The 26274-nt window shown below is 46.0% G+C and overlaps 1 protein-coding gene across 1 annotated transcript in view; it reads left to right on the top strand.

The window, feature by feature from the left end:
* The window catches only part of SFXN5 (sideroflexin 5), an 809240-nt gene that overhangs the window by 557255 nt on the left and 225711 nt on the right, over positions 1-26274 (top strand). Inside the window, exon 13 of the mRNA XM_069205595.1 lies at positions 18682-18799. Within this exon, the coding sequence (XP_069061696.1) occupies positions 18682-18799 (118 nt within the window). The remainder of the gene's footprint in view (positions 1-18681; positions 18800-26274) is intronic.

Genomic DNA, 26274 nt, shown 5'->3' with positions numbered 1-26274 from the left:
TTAGGCTGTCTAGCTTGAGTTTGTCCCTTCCGCCATTCTTGCACTAGTGCCTAATTTCTGTAAACAGGCCTTTAAATCTTGTTCTTATCTTGTCACATTAGTTGTTCAATCAAACACATCAGGCTCTGTTTTCCAAGGAGCCTGGTGTTTACTTTTCTTTCTCTGACTTCAAAGTGAGAGGATTTATGTGGCACATATGCTGGCTATTGGGTATGTGCTTGTATGATGTTATTTTTTTTCTAGCACACAACAAAATTAACTGTGCTGCTATTTCACAATATATCAGAATTAAGAAAGTACAAATGAGGCACATTTTGTGGTAATTCTGAAGTGTGGTGGAAACAAATATTTTATTACGATCGAAGCAAAGGTGATATGTCCACACATTATCGTTTGTGAGCTGTATACTTTCATCAGTAAAACTGTATGTCTGTGCAAATGTAGTGTTCATTTGTACCACACCATACATACTTGCCTTTACCACACTCTACTCTGCTCCACTCCACACCACTGTAGTATACTCTGCACCACTCTACACCACTAGACTCTACCCCAAACTGCATCACTGCGCTATACTCTGCACCACTCCACTCTGTGCCACTCCACTTTCTGACAGTCTACTCTGTGACACTGCACTCAGTGCCACTGCACTCTACACCAATGCACTCCACCACTCCACTCTACTCTGAAACAATTTACTCTGCTCCACTGCACTGAGCACCACTACACTCTGTTCTGCTCCACTACACTCTACGCCAAAGCACTCTACACCATTTTACTCAAAAACAATGCACTCTAAGTGAATCTACTGTGCACTACCGCTCTTTACGCCACTATTCTATAATCTGCATCACTTTACGCCACAGCACTATACCCCACTGAGTTCTAAATCACTGCACTCAATGGCACTTTTTTCTACTCCGCACCACTCTTCTCTGTGCCCTTCTACGACAATGCACTCTACGCCATTACACTCTGTGCCACTTGACTCTACCCTGTACCACTCCATTCTACAATGCACTCTGTGCCAATGCACTCTGCACCAATTTACTGAAAACCGATGGACTCTGCACCACTCTACGCCAATCTACTGTACTCTACACTAATGTCATTACACTCTACACCACTCTACATCACTCTATGCTACTGCACTCTACACCACTGTAATCTACTCTACAGCACTGCACTCTATGTGCCTGTAATCTACGCTACTGCACTCTATGCCACTCTAATCTACTCTATGCCACTGCACTCTACTTTGTGCCATTCTATTCAACACCACTCCACTCTGCGCTACTGCAGTCTACCCTGCACCAATCTAGTCTACGTAGCTGCATTCTACACCACTGCACTCTGCACCACTTTACTGAAAACCAATACGCTGCTGCACTGTATGCCATTCTACTCTGCAACACTCTACTCTGTCACTGCACTCTACACCAAAGCCCTCTTTGCCACTCTACACTACACCACTGCACTCTAATCTGCAACACTGCACTCACCGCCACTGAACTCTAAGCCACTCCACTCTGCACCACTCTACTGTGCACTACTGCACTCTATGCCACTGCACTGTACCCTGCATCACTCTACTGTATGCCACTCTACTGCATGCTATGCCAATGCACTCTACGCTGCTACACTTTATGCCACTCTAATCTACTGTGCACCACCGCTCTTTGACACTGCAATATACGCCACTTCATTTTAGTCTGCACCACTCTACTCTGTGCCAGTTCACTCTACCCCATTCTACTATGCACCACTGCACTGTATTCCAATGCACAACACCACGTTACTCAAAACCAACTCTACGCCACCGCACTCTACACCAACTACTCTGCCCCTTTGCATTCTACGCCACTATACTCTACTCTGCAATACTCTATGCCACTGCACACCATTGCACTCTGTCACTGCACTCTGCGCGCTCTATTCTACTCTGCACCACTGTACTCTAGGCCACTGCACTCTAATCTGCAGGACTGTACTCTCTGCCAATGAACTCAATACCAATCTACTCTGCACCACTGCACTTTACATCACTTCATCTCTACTTCACTGCACTCAGCGCAACTCGATTCTACTCTGCACCACTACTTTCTGCAGCACTCTACTCTGTGCACCCTACACTACCCCACTCCACGACGCTCCCCCTGACTCCACTCTGTGCCATTCAGCTCTTCACCACTCCTTGGGACACTGCAGTGCACGGCATCGTTCTTTACCCCACTAAGTTTTAGCCACGCTGAACAGCAGTCACACTGGTGCACAACATGGCTAAAACACATTGGCAAAGCCAATAGCTCTTGCATAGGCGAGACCTAGGCTTTGCCAATTCTTGTAAATTTTTTATTCCTTTGAGTATTTTTTCTAAGACTTTTCGCCTAAATAGGTAAATTACATGAATTAAAATTTTAATTTGTGTTTGTTTTACCTCTTTTTTGGTTGTAAGAGAAGTCATCCATCTTATCTGGTGTTAACTGCCCCAGGGTAATAATTGTTTTATACTACATTTGTTGAGGGTGTTTGTGGGTACCATTCCCTCTTACCCAGGCACAGCTCCCCACTATGGTGGAGGAGCTTCGCCCCCCTCCAGCAGCGTTTATGATCATTTATAGTAAAAGGGGCGAAGCCACGGGGTCTGACAGGGACAGAGCACAGCACTCCCCCTCATTGCGTATGTGTGTTTGTCCGGCCGTCTCAGTCTGGCCAAACACACATGCGCACTGGGCTCTCTCCAACCCGCCACTGTGTTACCAGGCTGGAGAGAGCAGGCAGGGCGCTGCGGCCAATCCGAACGCTGCTGTCATGCTGCCAACAGCGTGACAGCAGCATTCAGATTGGCTGCAGGCACAGGCTGTGAGTGGCAAAAAAAGTACGTGAATTTTTTTAAAAACAATTTATGAATCCCCCCACACGCACCACACCGCCCCTTCAAAGCATCGCAAGCCGCACCTGCTCTTACCATGTCTTATTTGGAAAAAACAACAATATTACATCAAAAAGGAACGCTTATTGGTCCACTTCATACTTTTTAGAGTAATGTTGAAATTACAAGGGCTGTATTGATCATAATTTTCATATATTTACCTCACAATATAATGCTTTCCACTTCGTATCTAAGTGTTCAAAGTAATGTAGGCTTTGGCAACAGCAAGTATTCCACATTCCAATACGTACTCCCCTTACACTGCTCCGTCTGTACTGGTACATACCGGCGCATGCTACCTTTACACTGGTCTGTCAGTACTGCTACATACCGGCGCATACTACCTTTACACTGGTGTAAGGAAATGCCTCCTTGGCATGGTTGCCCCCTGACTTTTTGCCTTTGCTGATGCTATGTTTACAATTGAAAGTGCGCTGAGGCCTGCTAACCAGGCCCCAGCACCAGTGTTCTTTCCCTAACCTGTACTTTTGTATCCACAATTGGCAGACCCTGGCATCCAGATAAGTCCCTTGTAACTGGTACTGCTAGTACCAAGGGCCCTGATGCCAAGGAAGGTCTCTAAGGGCTGCAGCATGTCTTATGCCACCCTGGAGACCTCTCACTCAGCACAGACACACTGCTTGCCAGCTTGTGTGTGCTAGTGAGAACAAAACGAGTAAGTCGACATGGCACTCCCCTCAGGGTGCCATGCCAGCCTCTCACTGCCTATGCAAGTATAGGTCAGTCACCCCTCTAGCAGGCCTTACAGCCCTAAGGCAGGGTGCACTATACCATAGGTGAGGGTACCAGTGCATGAGCATGGTACCCCTACAGTGTCTAAACAAAACCTTAGACATTGTAAGTGCAGGGTAGCCATAAGAGTATATGGTCTGGGAGTCTGTTTACACGAACTCCACAGCACCATAATGGCTACACTGAAAACTGGGAAGTTTGGTATCAAACTTCTCAGCACAATAAATGCACACTGATGCCAGTGTACATTTTATTGTACAATACACCACAGAGGGCACCTTAGAGGTGCCCCCTGAAACTTAACCGACTATCTGTGTAGGCTGACTGGTTCCAGCAGCCTGCCACACTAGAGACATGTTGCTGGCCCCATGGGGAGAGTGCCTTTGTCACTCTGAGGCCAGTAACAAAGCCTGCACTGGGTGGAGATGCTAACACCTCCCCCAGGCAGGAGCTGTAACACCTGGCGGTGAGCCTCAAAGGCTCACCCCTTTGTCACAGCACCGCAGGACACTCCAGCTAGTGGAGTTGCCCGCCCCCTCCGGCCCCGGCCCCCACTTTTGGCGGCAAGGCCGGAGAAAATAATGAGAATAACAAGGAGGAGTCACTGGCCAGTCAGGACAGCCCCTAAGGTGTCCTGAGCTGAGGTGACTCTAACTTTTAGATGGAGGATTCCCCCAATAGGATTAGGGATGTGACCCCCTCCCCTTGGGAGGAGGCACAAAGAGGGTGTACTCACCCTCAGGGCTAGTAGCCATTGGCTACTAACCCCCCAGACCTAAACACGCCCTTAAATTTAGTATTTAAGGGCTTCCCTGAACCTAAAGATTTAGATTCCTGCAACAACAAGAAGAAGGACTGCCCAGCTGAAAACCCCTGCAGAGGAAGACCAGAAGACAACAACTGCCTTGGCTCCAGAAACTCACCGGCCTGTCTCCTGCCTTCCAAAGAACTCTGCTCCAGCGACGCCTTCCAAAGGGACCAGCGACCTCTGAATCCTCTGAGGACTGCCCTGCTTCGACGACGACAAGAAACTCCCGAGGACGGCGGACCTGCTCCAAAAAGACTGCAACTTTATCCAAAGGAGCAGCTTTAAAGAACCCTGCAATCTCCCCGCAAGAAGCGTGAGACTTGCAACACTGCACCCGGCGACCCCGACTCGGCTGGTGGAGAACCAACACCTCAGGGAGGACCCCCGGACTACTCTACGACTGTGAGTACCAAAACCTGTCCCCCCTGACCCCCCACAGCGCCGCCTGCAGAGGGAATCCCGAGGCTTCCCCTGACCGCGACTCTCTGAAACCTAAGTCCCGACGCCTGGAAAAGACCCTGCACCCGCAGCCCCCAGGACCTGAAGGACCGGACTTTCACTGCAGAAGTGACCCGCAGGAGTCCCTCTCCCTTGCCCAAGTGGAGGTTTCCCCAAGGAAGCCCCCCCTTGCCTGCCTGCAGCGCTAAAGAGATCCCTTGATCTCTCATTGACTTCATTGCGAACCCGACGCTTGTCCTAACACTGCACCCGGCCGCCCCCGCGCCGCTGAGGGTGAAATTTCTGTGTGGGCTTGTGTCCCCCCCGGTGCCCTACAAAACCCCCCTGGTCTGCCCTCCGAAGACGCGGGTACTTACCTGCTGGAACCGGGGCACCCCCTTCTCTCCATTGAAGCCTATGCGTTTTGGGCACCACTTTGAACTCTGCACCTGACCGGCCCTGAGCTGCTGGTGTGGTAACTTTGGGGTTGCTCTGAACCCCCAACGGTGGGCTACCTTGGACCAAGAACTGAACCCTGTAAGTGTCGTACTTACCTGGTAAAACTAACAAAAACTTACCTCCCCCAGGAACTGTGAAAATTGCAGTGTCCACTTTTTAAATAGCTATTTGTGAATAACTTGAAAAGTATAAATGCAATTGAAATGATTCAAAGTTCCTAATGTACTTACCTGCAATACCTTTCAAACAAGATATTACATGTTAAATTTGAACCTGTGGTTCTTAAAATAAACTAAGAAAAGATATTTTTCTATAACAAAACCTATTGGCTGGATTTGTCTCTGAGTGTGTGTACCTCATTTATTGTCTATGTGTATGTACAACAAATGCTTAACACTACTCCTTGGATAAGCCTACTGCTCGACCCCACTACCACAAAATAGAGCATTAGTATTATCTCTTTTTACCACTATTTTACCTCTAAGGGGAACCCTTGGACTCTGTGCATGCTATTCCTTACTTTGAAATAGCACATACAGAGCCAACTTCCTACAACTGGTCTGTCAGTACTGGCACATACCAGCGCATACTACCTTTACACTGGTCTGTCAGTACGGGTACATACCGGCGCATACTACCTTTACACTGGTCTGTCTGTACTGTACATCCCGCACATGCTACCTTTACACTGTTCTGTCTGTACTGGTACATACCAGCCCATACTACCTTCACACTGGTCTGTCTGTACTGTACATACCAGCTCATGCTACCTTTACACTGGTCTGTCTGTACTGGTACATACCAGCGCATGCTACCTTTACACTGGTCTGTCTGCACTGTACATCCCGCACATGCTACCTTTACACTGGTCTGTCAGTACTGGTACATACCAGCGCATGCTACCTTTACACTGGTCTGTCAGTACTGGTATATACCAGCGCATTCTACCTTTACACTGGTCTGTCTGTACTGTACATACCAGCACGTGCTACCTTTACACTGGTCTGTCAATACTGGTCTGTCTGTACTGTACATACCAGTACATACTACCTTTACACTGGTCTATTTGTGCTGGTACATACCAGCACATGCCACCTTTACTCTCGTCTGTACTGGTACATACCACAACATGCCACCTTTACTCTCATCTGTATGTACTGTACATGCCAGCGCATACTGCGCTTGCACTGATCTGGGTGTACTGGCACATACCAGTACATACTTCCTTTGCACTGTTCCGTCTGTACTGGTACAAAGCAGTATATACTGCCTTTGCACCCATGTTTGTACTGGTACAGGAAATACTGCCTTTGCACCCATGTTTGTACTGGTGCAGTACATACTGCCTTTGCACCCATGTTTGTACTGGTGCAGTACATACTGCCTTTGCACTGGTAAGTCTGTACTGGTACAAACCAGTATATACTGCCTTTGCACTGGTCCATCTGTACTAGTACAAACCAGTATATACTGCCTTTGCACCAGTGTTTGTACTGGTACAGTACATACTGCCTATGCACTGGTCTGTGTGTACTGGTACAGTACATACTGCCTATGCACTGGTCTGTCTGTACTGGTACAGTACATACTGCCTATGCACCGATGTTTGTACTGGTACAGTACATACTGCCTATGCACTGGTCTGTGTGTACTGGTACAGTACATACTGCCTATGCACTGGTCTGTCTGTACTGGTACAGTACATACTGCCTATGCACCGATGTTTGTACTGGTACAGTACATACTGCCTATGCACTGGTCCGTGTGTACTGGTACAGTACATACTGTCTTTGCACTGGTTCGTCTGTACTGGTACAGTATATACTGCCTTTGCACCAGTGTTTGTACTGGCACTGTACATACTGCCTATGCACTGGTCTGTCTGTAGTGGTACAAACGAGTATATACTGCCTTTGCACCAGTGTTTGTACTGGTACAGGACATACTGCCTATGCACTGGTCCGTCTGTACTGGTACAGTAAATACTGCCCATGCACCGATGTTTGTACTGGTACAGTACATACTGCCTATGCACTGGTCTGTCTGTACTGGTACAGTACATACTGCCTATGCACTGGTCCGTCTGTACTGGTACAGTACATACTACCTTTGCACCGATGTTTGTACTGGTACAGTACATACTGCCTATGCACTGATGTTTGTACTGGTACAGTACATACTGCCTGTGCACTGGTCCGTCTGTACTGGTACAGTACATACTGCCTTTTGCAGCGATGTTTGTACTGGTACAGTACATACTGCCTATGCACTGGTCCGTCTGTACTGGTACAGTACATACTGCCTATGCACTGGTCCGTCTGTACTGGTACAGTACATACTACCTTTGCACCGATGTTTGTACTGGTACAGTACATACTGCCTATGCACTGATGTTTGTACTGGTACAGTACATACTGCCTATGCACTGGTCCGTCTATACTGGTACAGTACATACTGCCTATGCACTGGTCCGTCTGTACTGGTACAGTACATACTACCTTTGCACCGATGTTTGTACTGGTACAGTACATACTGCCTATGCACTGATGTTTGTACTGGTACAGTACATACTGCCTAGGCACTGGTCCGTCTGTACTGGTACAGTACATACTGCCTTTTGCACCGATGTTTGTACTGGTACAGTACATACTGCCTATGCACTGGTCCGTCTGTACTGGTACAAACCAGTATATACTGCCTTTGCACCAATGTTTGTACTGGTACAAGACATACTGCCTTTGCACTGGTTCGTCTGTACTGGTACAGTACATACTGCCTTTTGCACCGATGTTTATACTGGTACAGTACATACTGCCTATGCACTGGTCCGTCTGTAGTGGTACAAACCAGTATATACTGCCTATGCACCAATGTTTGTACTGGTACAAGAGATACTGCCTTTGCACTGGTTCGTCTGTACTGGTACAGTATATACTGCCTATGCACCGATGTTTGTAATGGTACAGTACATACTGCCTATGCACTGGTTTGTCTCTACTGGTACAGTACATACTGCCTATGCACTGATGTTTGTACTGGTACAGTACATACTGCCTATGCACTGGTCCGTCTGTACTGGTACAGTACATACTGCCTTTTGCACCGATATCACCGATGTTTGTACTGGTACAGTACATACTGCCCTTGCACTGGTCCATCTGTAGTGATACAGTACATACTGCCTATGCACTGATGTTTGTACTGGTACAGTACATACTGCCTATGCACTGGTCTGTCTGTACTGGTACAAACCAGTATATACTGCCTTTGCACCAATGTTTGTACTGGTACAAGACATACTGCCTTTGCACTGGTTCGTCTGTACTGGTACAGTATATACTGCCTATGCACCGATGTTTGTAATGGTACAGTACATACTGCCTATGCACTGGTCTGTCTGTACTGGTACAGTACATACTGCCTATGCACTGATGTTTGTACTGGTACAGTACATACTGCCTATGCACCGGTCTGTCTGTACTGGTACATAGCAGTTTATACTGCCTATGCACTGGTCTATCTGTACTGGTACATAGCAGTTCATACTGCCTTTGCAGCGATGTTTGTACTGGTACAGTTCATCCTGCCTATGCACTGGTCCGGCTGCACTGGTCCATCCCCCGTGGTGTAATGCTCAGTGCAGCTCAGCTCCCGGCCGTCAGACCTCCATGAGTGATGTCTGACATAATGAGATTCCTCCAGGCTCCTGCATACACAGACTGTTGAGTCTCTTCCAGTCCCTCGGAGGTGCCTCTCACACAACAGGTCCTCTTAAAAGGCGGCGCTTTTGACACTTCACTGAGCTTCTGAGAGATTTATGTCTGTGTTTGTACTAAATAATAAATCACTCGGTGTCACCTTAAAGTGGACCCTGATTGCTTTCACCTAATCTCACTTGTGCGTGGAATGCAGCAGTTTGTATTTTCCTGCAGCTCTCAATGCAGACACAGTCTGGTCAGGGAAAGACATCTCCCAAAATAGAACACTGTAGTCCATGTGCACAAGTGTTTACTGAGCCCCCCCCCCCCCCTAAAAGCTGCTCAGGGTTGTCCCCAGGCAGGCACTGTCTACATTTTATCAATCACCAAGAAAAGTGTGTGTTTCCAACCCGCTACCCCGCGTCTGTCACAGAAATGTTGGGGGAGGTGACAAGGGAAGATATCCTTCCGGGCAAGCAGACCCCCTTCTTTCACTGAGTGCTGGTGCCTCCTTGAGCAGAGCTGATGATCAGTGCTGACAAGATGGCGGCGAAAGTCAGCGCCTGCTCTTACATCTGGTGTGATCTTCAGGTCTTGGGATTCGAATCTTCTCCTAACTTCCATCCTAGACTCAAAACTCCTGACCATACTGCTGACAAAGGACATTAGGACAGATGAACGAAGAAGCAAGCAGTGGCTACAGCGGCCCAGCTGGGACAAAAGGAACTTGTCAAAACTTTGCCATTTCTGCTGTGGGTTCACAACTTCACACGCGCGCGCCCAAACAGAGCCCCCTTCCTTTCATCATGCTCCATTTCCAGCTCCATCTGAACGGGCAGAGGTGCACGGAAGGAGAACTCTGGTACCAAACACTGACAAATCCAATGCTTGTGACTTTTGTGTAGTGAAAAGACTTATCATAGAACTGATCCAGGTGAGGCGACAGCAGTCCATGATTCCATCACACACAACATGTGTAGCATTGCGGCAGTACATGCATGGGCGACCAATCAACAAGATGCCAGGGGTAGCGGAAGTGACATCACACGCCATTTGACCTATACTTAGAATCATACACATACATGTGCGTTCAAACATACACACAGTCTCTCACATAAACACACTCACCCGCAAACATGCACACAGCGTACACTTAAAGGTATTTGTCACGTACCTCAGCTGCCAGGGATGGTCATATTCCAATTAGTTGTACTCCACTCTTTATTACACCGGAAGTGAATAAAATAATATTATTCACTATTAGTGTAATAAAAAAAATGACAGAAAACAATGAAAGTAGAGCCCAACCAAGGTTCACTAGGAAGAGTTATCCCTGTTTTGCTGGTACTGACTTTGTCTCCTCAGAGGCCCTAAAGACACTGCCAGGGGTCACAAGGGGCTAGCCAGGGGTCGTGGCTGTGACCTCTGGCGAACCCTAAATGACCTCCATGAGTACCACTTTTGCACATGAAGGAGTAGCACAGGTGCCTTCCCTTCACAGGCAGGGAAGGGACTGCTGAGCCAACAGCAGCTCATGATCAACTCCCACAAGCAGAACTGCTATGGCATGGACAAGCTTCCCCAACACACAGGACAAGTATCTCAAGAGGTGTGGTAGCAGCAAGTGCTTCCACAACACTGCCTCTAAAGGCAGGCGTTTCTGCATGGTGACACGTTTAGTACCCATGACCGTGATACTTTTTAGGTTGAGCATAGCAGCGCACGAGCGCTGCTTTCCCGACGTGTTGGTATGTATCTGGGCTTTTAACCACACCCACTGCACGCCCATCACTATCACTCGTTCATGGGCTTGCCCTTCAAAAATCCTTTTTTTTCGTTGGTAACTTATTTACGTTTGTCCCTCCTTAAGGTGGTTTTGTTACCGCCTTGGCCATCGACCCTGTTACATGGATAATTGCACTTTTGACAATAACTTTGACTGCAAGCGCACTTCTTTTTGCTTTTGTGTGTCTCCTTCACTCTCAGGGCGGCACTTTGAATTGGCTTGCTTATGTCAACTGTTTTACTTTTTATTTTCAGTTTGTGTGGCAAGAAAAGTCCAGTTAGTAATTTTAACGCAAATAGCTCTAACTTGAGCAAATGCGAGACCCATTGCATTGCAAAGGCTTGTTATTACCTGCATGCACTCTCGCGTGTGAGCTTACCATTCATGGCTTCATTTTCACTCTTATTTGCTGCCTTGTAGTTGGCCAGGGCGTGCTGGCTTCACTTCCTATACTTTCGGCTGGAGCATGGACTAAGTATTGATTGCTTCAGCTTGATTGCTGTAATTCTGCTGATTGTTCTGTGATTGAGGTACTATTGTTTTATTTTTTTGGCTTTCCCTGTCATCTTTGTCTGTGTTGCTTTCCATATTAATTCTTTCCCCTTCCATCTCCCTTGTCTGTGTTGCTTCTTCCCCGAAGACCCCACCCCCGATTATGCGTATTGCTTCTGCCCACTTCCTCCCATCTGTGTTGTTTCTTCCCCTAACGCCCCTCCCTCTATTGTGCGTATTGCTTCTCTCCCTTCCTCCCATCTGTGTTGCTTCTACCTCTAACAACCCACCCCCTATTGTGCGTATTGCTTCTCCCCCCTTTCTCCCATCTGTGTTGCTTCTTCTCCCAACAACCCACCCCCTATTGTGCGTATTGCTTCTTTCCCCTTCCTCTCATCTGTGTTGCTTCTGCCCATAACACCCCTCCACCTATTGTCCGTATTGCTTCTCCCCTCTTCCTCCCATCTGTGTTGCTTCTTCCCCTAACGCCCCACCCCCTATTGTCCGTATTGCTTCTTCCCCCTTCCTCCCGCCTGTGTTGCTTCTTCCCCGCCACCTACCGCTATCCGTGTTACCCACAAATGTTTACCACTGTTGTGTGTAGATGAAGCTGACCAATGTTCATGCTGTCTAGCCTGACTTGTTTTGCAGTCTTTATGGGGTGGGACTAGACATAACCAATGTGGAAATACCAGAATCAATTCTATGTTGAAATGTGGTGTAATATTGGGCTCCATAATCCAAGGCTGCCAATGGGGTCCCTCAATGCTTTTTGGAGGTAACCATAAACTGTAGATGAGGTTGGAGGGGCAGAGAATGAGCTCTAAAGTCCTTATCGTCATTCATTTGAGGGCAACAAAGACCAGCAGTTCCGCAACTCAAGGGTGTGAGTCGAGACCTGAGAGATTATCCTTATAATGTGAAAAGGTGTCAGCTAGACAATCACTTTGCTCATCTTGGAAGTTGGGATACCTAACCAACGTGTTTTGCAGGCTCTGAAAGCCCTGATTTTGCATTTGTTGAATACTACATTCAACAGATGTCCCACTCTCAGTGTTACCCACCCCCACAAGAAAAGAAAGCACTATGACGCCAACGCTGGCCACATCATATCACTTTTGTTTTCACCCCATTGCCCTTTCCCTTCCAGCGTTGCACTTTTCTTCCCACCCTTGTTCCCGTTGTCCGTCTTGCCCACCCGCCATAACAAAAAAAGCGCATTGATGCAGCCTACATTAGTCACATCATATCACTTTTTCAAAAAACTTTTGGCCATGCTTCCCAGCAGCTGCGATGCTCTACAGCATGGCTAAAAGCCATTGGCAAAGAGAAGAGCTCTTCCATAGGCGAGACCTATTAGCTTTGCTAATGCTTGTTTATTTTTAGGAGCACCTCCCATTTAGAGGTGAAATCACCAGCTTCTCTTGTTTTGCACAAGGGATAATGTATGCTTAGTTTTCTTTTTAAGGTTCCTTATTTGCTAATCAGTCAGGCCTGGCATTACAAAGCACTTCCATATCTTGTTCTGTAGACCCCAAATCAGCAGTCACTAGATTGCGATGAAAAAGGCTTAGAAGGAAGCGCCTGGAAGCTGCAGGAGTAGCTCTCTCGAATCAGTTCCAGATCTCCTGATGGAGCACCTTTGTACAGAGTTTCAAAAAGTTACCAAAAAGCATTGCCTAACCTCTCCCGCCATCTGAGTATTCTCTGCATTATTGCTTCCCATTTGTTAACTCTTGCAAATACCTCTACACTTCAGTGTGGTATCTGACTGTTGTATTATTCATTATGCCAGCTATATATTGATGTGCATGTCTTGTAGGCCCAGTGTTGTTAACAACAGTGATTTACCTCTGTTCCTTCATAAATCCTCCTATATCCTCCATACATAGCTGGTTCTTTCTATGCACTTTTTAGGTTTTTGTTTGCAGGTTCATTTCTGTCATTTGTTTCATATTGCAAATAAGTTAGCAAAATACAAACGGTTTTCTGTAGTAGTCAAAATTAAATGATTAAAAGATGTGGAATGCGAACTGTCCATCACTCTTCGTGGCTTTCCCAGCACAGCTCTGGCTCTGGTTCCGTGGGCTCGGTCTAGTCCGAGCTGCTACACTCTCTGGTCTTTGGTAGATTCTTCTCCTATACCGCCAAAAGGTAAAGCTCTAATTCTGATGGATGCCTCAGCCTACACATTAGTCTCCTCATGACCCTCCTTCAGGTGCCGGACTGCTACAGAAGAGTTAAAATAACCGTCCTGTGCTGGTAGGCCGTGCCCAAACTTGGCTTCGGTGCCTCCCCAGATGTGACATCACAGGTCCATATATGGCTCTTGCGCACTAACTTCAGTACCTTTCTTCAGCGGTTCCCAGGATGGATCCAGAGTTGCTCTCAGTTGAAATTTCGTTTTCAATGCCCCCTTGGAGAAGATGTCTCCTATTTAATGGTCAGGATCTCGTACATGACATTCCTTTCACTCTCAGGGATCCTTCTTGGACCCTCAGGACGCATGCCCTTGGGATTTAGCTCCCTAAGCTCCAGCTCTGCTTATGGTTGTGGCTTCATTCATTCAAAGAATCAAGAGTGAGTACCTTTTATGTTTAGAGTTCACAACAGTAAGGAGAGTTGCTGCTTCTTCAGGTTCTCAGGATAGATTTAAAGGGACAGATTTGTTCCAGAGGACACCCTCTGAGGAAGACTCCTGTCACCAAATTTAAGACCAGTTGAATCAAGGGCTTCTTTCCCAGTGTTACTCCCCATAGCGGGACAGGTCTTTGGTCTGCAGACCTGCGTCTGGATATGACCTCGAACCTTCAGAACCGTCTCCTCTTCTGGAGAACAGGGCACCTGGCACCAGTGCGTGGTTTCTTTCTGGCACAGTGGTGCTGTATCCTCCCTTGACCATTCCAGTTTATGGTGCTGACTCTGCTCAAGTGGTGGCTTCAATTTGGGCTTTGCCGGCCACATTCCATCCTCCTCCGAGTCCCTCAGTGTGCCTCCAGGCCCAAAGATGCATGTGGTACCTTTGAACGTTCCTCTACCACTGCTCCTGACAACCTCATTGATGCTCCGGAAGCCGTCCACCTTGGCAACCCTTCTTTTGCTGCCAAAGACCTTGCCCCAATCTCCTTTGTTGGAGTATCCCACTAGCATCGGAGTGGGAGTCTCCCACCGACCCGCCTATGCTGGATTCCCAGGCTCCAGGATACAAATGGGTGGGTTAGCGGGTGTTAATAGTGCACTGGTATTGTGGAAGGCTTGTCTCAGGCACTGGACTCCACTGGAACCCTGCTGAGGTCAAAAGTCACTGATCGAACATGTGTATCTGAAGTTGAAAGACTTGTGTTGGACCACAGTGGTGTCTTACTAAAGCCCTTTCAGTTTTTTTATAATGAACAAAAAGAAGAGTAAAAGAAGACTAAAGAAGAGTAAAAGAAGACTAAAGAAGAGTAAAGAAGAGTTAAAGAAGAGTAAAGAAGAGTAAAAGAAGACTAAATAAGATTAAAGAAGAGTAAAAGAAGAGTAAAGTGGCAACAACAGGTGGAGCTATTTAGCCACTTTAGGAAGTGCAGCTGTTAGAGAACAATACCCCAGGACAAACCCCATCTGAGTAGGGTGTACAATATGGCAAAAGTCAGACACAAAGCACGCGTATGCAATGCACACGCTCTACAATCACCATGGTCCTGCAGGTTGTGTTGTATGTAAGTCCTGTGGCATGCCAAAGGAGGATGTTTGGGTGCACACATGCAGTCAACGCATGCTTAGCTTAGATGTGGTGTAGAGGAGCAGGATTTAGGCCCGAGTATCACCAGTGACAGGCGACGTCTTGGGCACATGACCCACCGCTGCATATTTGTGCCTGCATCAGCATCACTATTATCAACAGTCTCTGCCACGCGAGTCCAGCAACAGTGAACATCACAACAACCAACCAGACCGCTCCTCTTCGCCACATTCTCCATGATGCAAGAGACATGAGAACACGCCTCCTAACCACATTGACCATGTTGCAAGTGAGATGAGAACAAGCCTGTTGGCCTTATTTTAGCCACATTCACCATGCCACAAGAGACCTCAGAAGAAACCTCTTTGCCACATTCAGAATGGTGGAAGGGACATGAGTACAAGCCTTCTACTCACATTCATCCTGCCACAAGAGACTTTAAAACAAGCCTCCTAGCCACATTCACCATTCCCTAAGAGACCTGAGACCTCTTCTCAGTATATCATTCCAGTCTCCTGCTTTTTGGAAGCTTTTGACAAGTGGTTTTGGGATCTCTCGCTCCAACTAGGACAGAATTTGTTAAAGTTTAATGGCGAGATGACAGAAAGCTTCTGGTGCTCCAATGATATACCTCCGCTACTTCTAGTGGCAGGTTTCTGGCCATTACCAAGTATACCGACACCCAGAGCATCTCCTGCGGTGTGGAATCTTGGTGTGTCTACATGGATGCTGAGCTCTCCCTCTCTACTCATGTAGATAACCTATCATCCCAACACAACAAGGTGATGGACGGAGTGCTGAAACTTTTCAAGCACTCACCCCCAGTCACAGATCTGGGTTAAATCCATTGTTCTTTTGCTCACCATGCCACCCCAGTTTGGACCCAGCCATATGCAATTCAGTCTTGACCCTGCTCCCATAGGAACAGTCCAGCCCGAACTGCCAGGCCAGGTCCTTCCAGCTTTGGAAACAAGCATCCTAGCTTTCACCCACCTGCTTTACTGTAATGCGGTTTCTCCACAAAATGTTGCCATTTCTACCACATCAGTACTGTCCATTGGTATTTCATCGATCTTAAGCTGTCTTCTGCGAATCTTTGGTTCTAGGTGTGCCTGACTATCTCATCCAGCGTCTGAGTCATATTCGAATCCTTGCGGCGACGTTAGCTCCGTTTCTTCTCCTCTTTTGATCCTCATCTGCTGCCCTGGTATACGTAACATAGGTGACCAATGTCAAAAGTAGTTATTTTTAAGTCCCTTTGCATAGTTCATAGTTTTCAATATTTGATCAGGCCTTGCTTTCTGCAAACCAGATTCAACCCTACAAGCCTGCTCGTCTGCATCGCTCGGCCATCCTCAATTTGTTCTACTCCCTAAATGCAGGAGGACACGGATTGACGGTCACGCTTTTTCTCTGCAGACCGCACAGTTACGGAACTCTCTCCCACTTCTGCTGTGTTCTACTGAGAATCTGTAATCCTTCAGACAACTAGTGAAAGCCTAGTTATTCAGTCTTTTTGTGTTTTTCACCTGGCAGGTCCTTTTTTTTCCATTAAGGCTGAGAAGAATTTGTTGCAGCAGATACCAAAAGTCATCAAGTTAAGTTATGCCATCTAAACTAGCTGAAAAGAATGTCTACTTTTTCTTGAGTACCTGCACCAAGTTCAGCTTCTCCAGTTCAGGCTGGACTATTCCACATACTGATATTTGGGCTTGTCCAAGTGTTAAGTGGTATGACCATTGTCTCCAGAACTTTGAGCCTAGGACACTGAGTTAGACCTCCAAGTTCACCCACAGTAAATCTAATTCTTACCACCACGCAGAGGTTCAGCTGAAGTCCATGTCTCCTTCATGCACTAACCACATCCTCACAGTGGCCTCTTTGCCACGACTGCTGCTTATTAAAAGTGTATACATCGTCTGTTACTACTGTACTGTTGCTCTAAAAGTATGTAGCTGGCAGTTTCCTCACTGATGTATTCTTTATTTCTTTTCCACTCATAGATGTTGTGCAAGATTTTATCCCATTATCATTTGCTGTAAAGTGCTCTTTCACTCTCCTGGGTGTCGCAGCGCTACATCTAAAATTCTCAACTGGATAAATAAATATATGAGAAGATAAAATTAAAAAGGCAAGCCACTGCAAGGCAGCCATACCTGACTGCAAACATCCAGAACTGCAAATGATCAGCTTTTCAGGTGTTCCAGAATAAATAAGCTTTCAATGCTTTTACAGATCTTTAGCACTGTTGTGTGTAGGTGAAGCTGAGCAATATTCATGCTGTCTAGGCCGATCTGTTTTGCAGTCTTCATGGGGTGGGACTAGACATCACCAATGAGAAAACACCAGAAATAATTCTGTATTGATACGTAGTGGAACAATGGGCTCCATAATCCAAGGCTGCCAAGGCGCTGCCTCCATACTTTTTGGAGGTGACCATACACTGCAGATGAGGTCGAAGGGGCAGATGACGAGCTGTGAAGTCCTTATCGTCATTTATTTGGGGGCGACAAAGCCCAGCAGCTCGGCGAGTGTGAGTCGAAACCTGAGAGATTAGCCTTATAAAGTGAAAATGTGTCAGCCAGACACTCACTTTACTAATCTTGAAGCCTGAGATACCCAACCAGCGTAGGGTGTAGACTCTGGAAGCCCTGATGGTGCATTCCTTGAATACTACATTCAGCGGACATACATGTAAAATGTAATGTCAGATAATGCTGATGATCTGCCATAACCTTCTGGGAAGGCTGAACACCTGTCTGTTGCAATTGGAAATACTGTGGCAAGAATGATTCCAATGGGAATGCAGAGTGCCATATTTATTTCATTGTGAATTGTTTTTATCGCGGAAAGTGGGCAGTAAGGGTAGGAATGAAGACCTCATGCCAACATACTGAGTGAGGGACATCTCTTAAAATATGAGCAGCAGTCCCAAATGCGAAAGAGTTGCGAAAAACCGTGAAAGAAAGAAAATAAGAATACATAAATGAATCCTATGCAGAAATAAAAACCCTGCTGCATAATTCCATATCAGTAGTGAGGCCCTTTGTAGCTGTGCTATGGTATTCTGGAAATACCAGTTGTCCCAGTGGGTTGTCTCCTCAATAATGTGCTCCTCCTTCACCCTCCACTGGACTGCAGGATGCATCTCTTGGCTGCATTTTGGGTGGTTGGTCAGGTCACATGAGCAACATGGCCGAGGGGCTCACACTTGGACATCACACTGGACTTCTCTATCTGCCTTCCCAGAGATGTGTGGATCCCTCGTCTGTCCAGGGTCATTCAAACAGTGTGGATCACTGGACGGTACAGTGCGTGGGGGAAGCTAGCGTTACTCTGCTAGTAACACGTTCTTTTTCAGGAAAATGTAAAAGTTGAAAAGTTTGACTTCAGCTGAGACACAACATAGTTGCAATGCACTTTCTTCATTAAAATTTGAAACAATTGCCACTTTAGTTGAATTCCATTTGTTGTATTACCTGAATTGATCACTGGTAATAAATTGCTGTATGTGGTATTCGTGTAAGCCCTTTAGGTAAGTGATTTCCCATTCATACTTTGTAATCCCGCTGCCGGTCTTTCTTGTCCTAGGACGTCCCTGCTGCGATCCCGCCCCAGACTGGTGCTTCCTGTGCATAGCCTTGTGTGCCTTGCTGCCTTCGGATTGGCTCTTCCGTTGGCCATCAGCCTTTTCCCCCAGATGTCTGAGGTTAGTTACCTGTTATGCTGTATGTTAAGTACTGGTCTAGGTAATGCTAGTATGTTTCAGTCGTGAGGAGCGGTTTGTTGATAATCCTAGGCCAATGCTCTTCAGCTGAATCAGTATCCCTTTGATGTTGGTACCAATCCTCTTCCACAGTTACCGAATAATCTCTCCCATATAAGTGCAATACTTATGCAATCTATACCAATATTTACCTATGCCATGTATTGTTGATTACAAGCAATTCTTACGCCAAAACATTTACCTGTTAAGTTGCAGAGGGATCTTGAACCATGCATTCCTTTTAGGTAATTTTATTTTTTCTTGTCTGCTTTATATCATGTTTTAGACGTTGAGATCACAACACATTTTACAATAATTTCATCAGAGTACAAGAACACATCTAAACTCAAGATCACAATACAAATGTGGGTAGTGCATCATCATCAAAATACTTTATTCGGCTCAAAAGAGCCATAAAAGACACAGTCAATTGCAAGCATCATAATAAAAGCTTAATAAATAACAGCGTCCGATATAAAAACAGATTAAAACAGTTAATAACAATTACGAATTTGAATAGCAGCATTTATGAAACTAAGCACCGCCTCTATTGTCTCCTCTCTGCCCAAATCCTGTAAATAAGAAAAGGCAGGGTAGCTGCGTCTGATACCCGAGAGAAGAAGGTCCAGGCATAAAGACCTTCTTCTAGGGACTCTACAGGTTACAAAAGGGAATAAAATGAAAAGTACTTTGATACGATCTTCATCACAGCCACATGGGGGCAGATTCTTGAAGCAGGTGTCTTGAATAGGAAATGCCAATAAAAAATGTATGGATTTCAAGCGAAATCCAGTAAGTTAAAAGCTGTGCCGTTTGGAGGTGATCAAACTAAGATATAACTTGGGAAGTAATGGCTTTGAAAACGCATGCACCCGAGCCCCAGACATATTACCAGTGAAATCCTGGTTATTATTAAAGTGTGAGTACAAATCCTTAGTTCTCTGTATAACCACCCCTCCAGACAAGGAGGTAGGATTCTGGAAATAATCCTTTGCCCCAAGACGTGAAAACATAGAATTGACATATCTAATCCAAGGGATATGCATAGAGCACGCCAGTGACACAGTTCCTGATCACAGATATGCACAAGTGGGCTTCAGGATTTAACCATATTCTTAGCCAGAGCAATAAAGGTTGATTTCTTATATAATCGGCCATATCCCTCTGCCCCACTTCATCGTGGCAAAAACCAGCTGGAGTGGATTGAGGGACTGCTAACAGCCTTCTCAAAAACGTATTTTCTACTACCTGTGGACTTAAACAATCCGTGTGATCCCACACCCGGCTCTGAATGTGGCCATTGAAAGACATTTGCTTTTGAAAATGATCATCTTTTCCTTAACTGGTTTATGTGCCAGTTTGTTTCAGAACCTAAACACTGCGTCCATGGCTTTTTGAAACTGCAGAATACGAATATTAATTAGAGATTTCCAATTAAAATCAACATCGATTGTAACCCCCAGATAAGTAAAATTAGGGACCTTATGTATTTCTGCACCCTCCAAAACAGTTTTTTTGCTTTTTGATGACTTTGGGCCACACTTCATCACAAATGATTTTGTTCTATTAAATTAAGGCCAAGATTACCCATAAAAATATTAAAAGCATCTAAAAGGGATTGCAGGCAATTTGCTGTCCTTGAAATAAGGACAGCATCGTCCGCATAGAGTAATACTGGTAATGGCTGAGAATTAGTAATCGGGGGATCCTTCCCCATCCTACATAAAAAATCTTCTAGGCCATTAGTATAGAGCAGAAAAAGAAAAGGGACCAAACACGCCCCTGTCTAACTCCCGTCAAAGAGGGGAATTCTTCAGTAAGATCACCCTCCTGGCTAAAGCAGACCCGAGCGGTGGTGCTGGCTTGTCTGCTTTATAGCATGTTTTAGACCGCAACGCATTTTACAATAATTTCATCAGAGTACAAGAACAAATCTAAACTCAAAATCACAATACAAATGTGGGTGGTGCATTTAGTGAACTACTTTGTCTAATATCCACTAACCTCAACAGCACTAATCAGTCAGTAACATTTTTTTTTTTGTGGCCTTTTAAAGCAAGGTATGTGTCTCCCAAGTAAGGCTTAGATAGCAATTGTCCTCTCAAATCCTAATTTCTGATTAAATTAATTTGTATATAGTCTAAAATATTTTTATAACATTTTCACTTGCCTGTGGACATGTTGCAAGGATCATAGCGAGGGGGATGGCACTGTGCTTGGCAGTGGGACCAGAGGGGGTAGGTATGTAATTGACAGAGGAGCCTCAAGATCCTATCATCATTTGCTCCTCTGCTTCTGATTGTGTATCTTACTCTATGTCCCGCCCCCTCCCAAAAAGAGGTCAGGGATTGGCTGGAGCTCCAGATACCCGCTCTGCTGGTGCTCAAATAACTTTCATAGATGTTCCCGACATGGGGGCTTCGCAGTGTGGCCATGTCCACCATATCCACCATCTCAGAGGGGGAACCCGACAAGGAATCCTCCGGATAGGAATAATTGGCCCTGACTAATCTTGAGGAAGTGATTCAAGCCCACATAGGGGGACTGAATTTCATGTGTTTGACCTCTTCAGCGGGGCATAGTAAGTGTTCTGAAGAGGTACTCTAGTTCACATCCCTGACTGCCAGACGCATCTCTGTCCACCATCTTGTACACAGGAGTTCCAATATGGTTTGCTGTGTCGATGCAACACGCAGTCAGTATGTGCTCATCCTACCACGTGCGTGGAGTAATCAGTCATCCTCCATCCACGTCTTACATGAATGGAGCGAAGAATCAAAGTGAAAAGTTAACTGCCAGACCAACTTAAACACCAGAGGCCAGTAAGCAAACTTCTGCTGAAGGTTGCAGGAATAAGGCCCGCCCTTCCACAATATCCCAAAAATTGTGCCATCACTGGCAGCCTGTACGGACCCAGGGACCTGTTCGTGGTAACTCTCCCAAGAGAGTGTTCAACCTTTACATGTGATGCCTTTAGCAACCATACATTGTCATGCTGAACCCCCCAAAAAACAGAGATTCACTGGAAAGGGAAATCAGGGCAAGGGCGTACACTGCTCTGAGCCATGCACTGCACATTTAGATCCCAACAACAGCACTAGGGGAACGCCTTGGTAACTCACACGACATAGTCGATGTGTGCCACTCTCGTGCAAGGCGTGCATTGTCCAGTGCTCTCTATGTGTTTACCGCAGTAGGGGCCACATGTACAAAGCTTTTTTCTCATCGCAAACAGCCCGATTTGCAGAATCAGGCCGTTTGCGTTGAGAAAAAAAGCATTTTGCGATGCTCACACCCAATTTTGCGATTCAGTAATCTCTTTACTGAATCACAAAAAGTGTTTGTGAATCGCAATTAGGAAGGGGCATTACCTTCCTAATTGCGAGCCGCAGTGCGATGTATGATTGTTTTGTGACCGTAAATGCGGTCACAAAACAATGGCAGTTAGCCTCAATTTCAAATTGGTGCGAACTCATTCGCAAGCAGTAAGGGGTCCCGAAGGGATTCTTTCCCCTTTGTGAGTGCATGCGAAAATATTTTTACACTGCCTACTCTGGAGAAATGTAAATAAAACTTTTCATTTTTGTTTTTTAAATGCATTTCATTTTAATTTAAGGAAAGGCTGCATTTTAAAAAACTGCTTTGTTTAAAAGCAGTCACAGACATGGTGGTGTGCTGTCCCCAGCAGGCCTCCATCCCCGTGAGGGCGGCCATTCCCAATGGGGTCACAAATTGCGACCTGCCTCATGAATATTGATGAGGTGGGTCATTTGCGACCGCATTGGGAATCGCAAATAGTGTGAGTTACACTGTTGTGCATTTGGTATTGCGACTCACAATTTGCGAATTGCAAAGATTCGTAAATTGCGAGACATAATAGAAAGGGTCGTACATCTGGCCCTAGGTTCTTTTTGGATTTGTGTGCTGCACTCTTGCAGTGGCCGAATTGACTTGACGTTACTTGTGAATCATATCCAGCCCAATGTCACCCTCACCCCTGCTCTTAGGGAATACATAGGATATCTTTTTTCGGTTGTTTTCTTTTCTCTCTATCATACACCGTCTGTTTAGAACTGCGGAGATTTTCAATTTATTGTCCTTAACAATAAAGTGCAGTTTTTGTGTTTTTGGTAGGCTTCTTTCTCATGTTTTTAATCTTCTTCGGCTGTCCTAGTTATTTCTGCTGTTTGTTTTTACTCTTTCCACTAATGCCTTTAATTGCATTTTGGATCAGCTTTGTCCAAGGTGAAGAGTTTGCTTTCGTTTTCGTGTTGGAGTATGGCTGTGCTGTCATTTCCATATTTCTCTTGACTTTTCCAGCTCGACACTTGGATCTTGTCTTTCTGTTTCTTCTTCAGACTTTCTGCCGATTGGCTCCATGACTTGGGTTGTCTGCTCAATGAGTGTTCCAATGTTGATTGTACTTTTGGTTTTTGGCAGTCCTTCTCGTGTATTTAGTTTGTGTATATTCGTTCGGCTGAATGTGTTTTATTAGCTCTCAGCCATACATGTCTGCTCAGGGGGCTGCATTGCTCGCATATGGTTGACTTTCCTTCAGTGGAAGCCATCTGTTGCTTACTGATGTCCTCTGATGTTTATCAATTCTTTCTGTTGTGGTTTAGTTTCTATAGATGTAGATACCATAGCGTGCTGTTTATTTCATTCTCATGTATTTATGTAGGGGGTCATGATTTATTTATGGTTATAGTAGTAATAATGGGCAATTTTCTTTGTATTAAAATGTTCTACTTTCATAGCTAAATCTCAGCCGATAAACCTGTTACTGAACTAATATTCTTATTATTATTGTTGTCTGTCATTTGCACAGCCAGTGTCTATTGCTGGTGTACTCTACCACCCTCCCTCCCTCGTCTAATAGGTTGGGGGATGGCTTGCCCAGTTAGTTGCAATCTGGAGCATGCATGCCTTGTCTGAATGGTTGTAGGGTTGCAGCTGCATGTCTTGTTAAAATAGTTGCATGCTGATCCTCGCCTGCCTTCTCCGAATGGTTGCAGGCTAGTGCTTGCATGACTTGTCCAACTGGTTGCAGGTCAGAGTCTGCATGCCTAGTCTGCTTAGTTGCAGACCAGTGCTTGCATGCCTTGTCCGAATGTTTGCAGGCTGTAGCCAGCAGGCCTTGCACGATCAGTTGCAGGCTGTAGCCAGCAGGCCTTGCACAATCAGTTGCAGGTTGTAGCCAGCATGCATTTTCCGATCAGTTGCAGACCAGTGCTTGCATGCCTTGTCCGAATGTTTGCAGGCTGTAGCCAGCAGGCCTTGCACGATCAGTTGCAGGCTGTAGCCAGCAGGCCTTGCACAATCAGTTGCAGGCTGTAGCCAGCATGCATTTTCCGATCAGTTGCAGACCAGTGTTTGCATGCCTTGTCCAAATGGTTGCAGGCTGGACCCAGCATGCATTGTCTGATCAGTTGCAGGCCGTAGCCTCCCTGCCTTGTCTGATCCGTTGCAGTCTTAAGCCTGCTTGCCTTGTCTGATCAGTTGCAGGCTGAAGCCTTCTTGCCTTGTCTGATCAGTTGCAGGCTGAAGCCTGCATGCCTTGTCTGATCAGTTGAAGGCTGAAGCCTGCATGCCTTGTCTGATCAGTTGCAGGCTGAAGCTGCTTGCCTTGTCTGATCAAATGCAGACTGAACCCCGCTTGCCTTATGATCAGTTGCAGGCTGAAGCCTGTTTGCCTTATATGATCAGTTGCAGGCTGAAGCCTGCATGCCTTATATGATCAGCTTCAAGCTGAAGCCTGGTTGCCTTTTCTGATCATTTGCAGGCTCAAGCCTGCATGCCTTATGTGATCAGTTGCAGGCTCCTGCCTGTTTGTCTTATATGATCAATGACAGGCTGAAGCCTGTTTGCCTTATATGATCAGAAGCCTGCATGCCTTATATGATCAGTTGCAGGCTGAAGCCTGTTTGCCTTATATGGTCAGTTGCAGGCTGAAGCCTGCTTGCCTTGTCTGATCAGTTGCAGGCTGAAGCCTGCATGCCTTGTATGATCAGTTGCAGGCTGCAGCCTGCATGTCTAGTCCGAATAGTTGTAGGCCTGGGTCGGCATGAACAGTTGGGAGCATGAGGTGTGTAAAAGTAGTCAGGGAGAGAATGAAGGTTCAGGATTCAGGGGATTTTGGGAGGTGTGTGCATGAACTCTGTGCTTAGACGTGCTCATTTATGTTTGTATATCTTATGGACTGGTCCCTTATGGAAACCAAAATGTTGGCTAACGATACTCAAGTCCCAGAGCAGTATATCTTTGGGAATAGTATGGTGCCTTTAACAATGAGGGTCTAAAGACCATATAGCTTAACAGAAGTTAAAGTGACCTGAAGTCCAACAGCAGATAGCATAGATTCATGTCCAGTCCATAGCCGACCCTAACAAAGCAGTAGGGCGATATGATGGATTTTATCATATGAGTGAGCTTATCGTTGCAGAGTTCCCGCTTATTGGCTTACTCATGGTTTAGTTTAGTTTAGTTTTAAGGATTTATAAAGCGCGTAGTGACCCGAAGGCATCCCAGCGCTAAACCTAACCTGACCAGTGCTAGCAATAGGAGAATTCAGAGAGCTACCTACAGAAAAGAATGGTCTTAAGTTTTTTTCTAAAAAGCAGTTCTGAGTGTTCATGACGGAGTTCAGAGGGAAGATCATTCCAGAGACGAGCGGCCTTGGTGGAGAAGGAGTTGGCCCCCCAGGCTCTCTTAGACCGCAAGATGGTCACAAGTCGAGAGGAGGAGGACCTTAGACTTCGAGAGGGGACATAAAGATATAGCCGCTTTCTGAAGAACATTGGACCCTTATCTTGCAGGGCTCTGTGAACAATGCATAGGGTCTTGAAATAAATACGCTGCTTAATAGGGAGCCAGTGAAGTATGGAAAAAGCAGGCTTAGCGGATAAATGTCTGGGAAGATTGACAAGAAGCCTGGCAGCTGCGTTCTGGACTGTTTGCAGCCTTTTTATGACATAAGCCGGGGCGCTGAGAAAAAGTGAGTTCCCATAGTCCAGACGGGAAAGGATCAGAGTTTGAACAAGGATTCTTCTGGCCATAGGGGGAAGAAGATTAAAGATTTTCCTAAGGACTCTTAAAATGCCAAAGCATGTAGAGGAAACTCTTTTTGCTTGATAATCCATGGTCAGGCGAGAATCCACCCAAAAACCAAGGCTTTTTACCTGGTCCTTGGGAGGAGGAAGATTGTTGAAGGCCTCAGAGTATAGTGAAAGGGGAGGGGCTGGGGGGGCATTGCCTAGTACAATGACTTCTGACTTTCCATCATTAAATTTAAGCTTAGACTGGATCATCCAAACTCCAATGTCTTTCATACAACACGAAAGGTTGGCCGCCGACGAATCCCCAGAACTAGATAGTGACACCACAAGTTGAGTATCGTCGGCATAGGTGACCAAAGACAG

Source organism: Pleurodeles waltl, chromosome 1_2, assembly GCF_031143425.1.
Source record: "Pleurodeles waltl isolate 20211129_DDA chromosome 1_2, aPleWal1.hap1.20221129, whole genome shotgun sequence".
Taxonomy (NCBI): Eukaryota; Metazoa; Chordata; class Amphibia; order Caudata; family Salamandridae; genus Pleurodeles; species Pleurodeles waltl.
The sequence above is the reverse complement of the archived record's forward strand: the minus strand, read 5'-3'. Positions and strand labels throughout refer to the sequence as shown.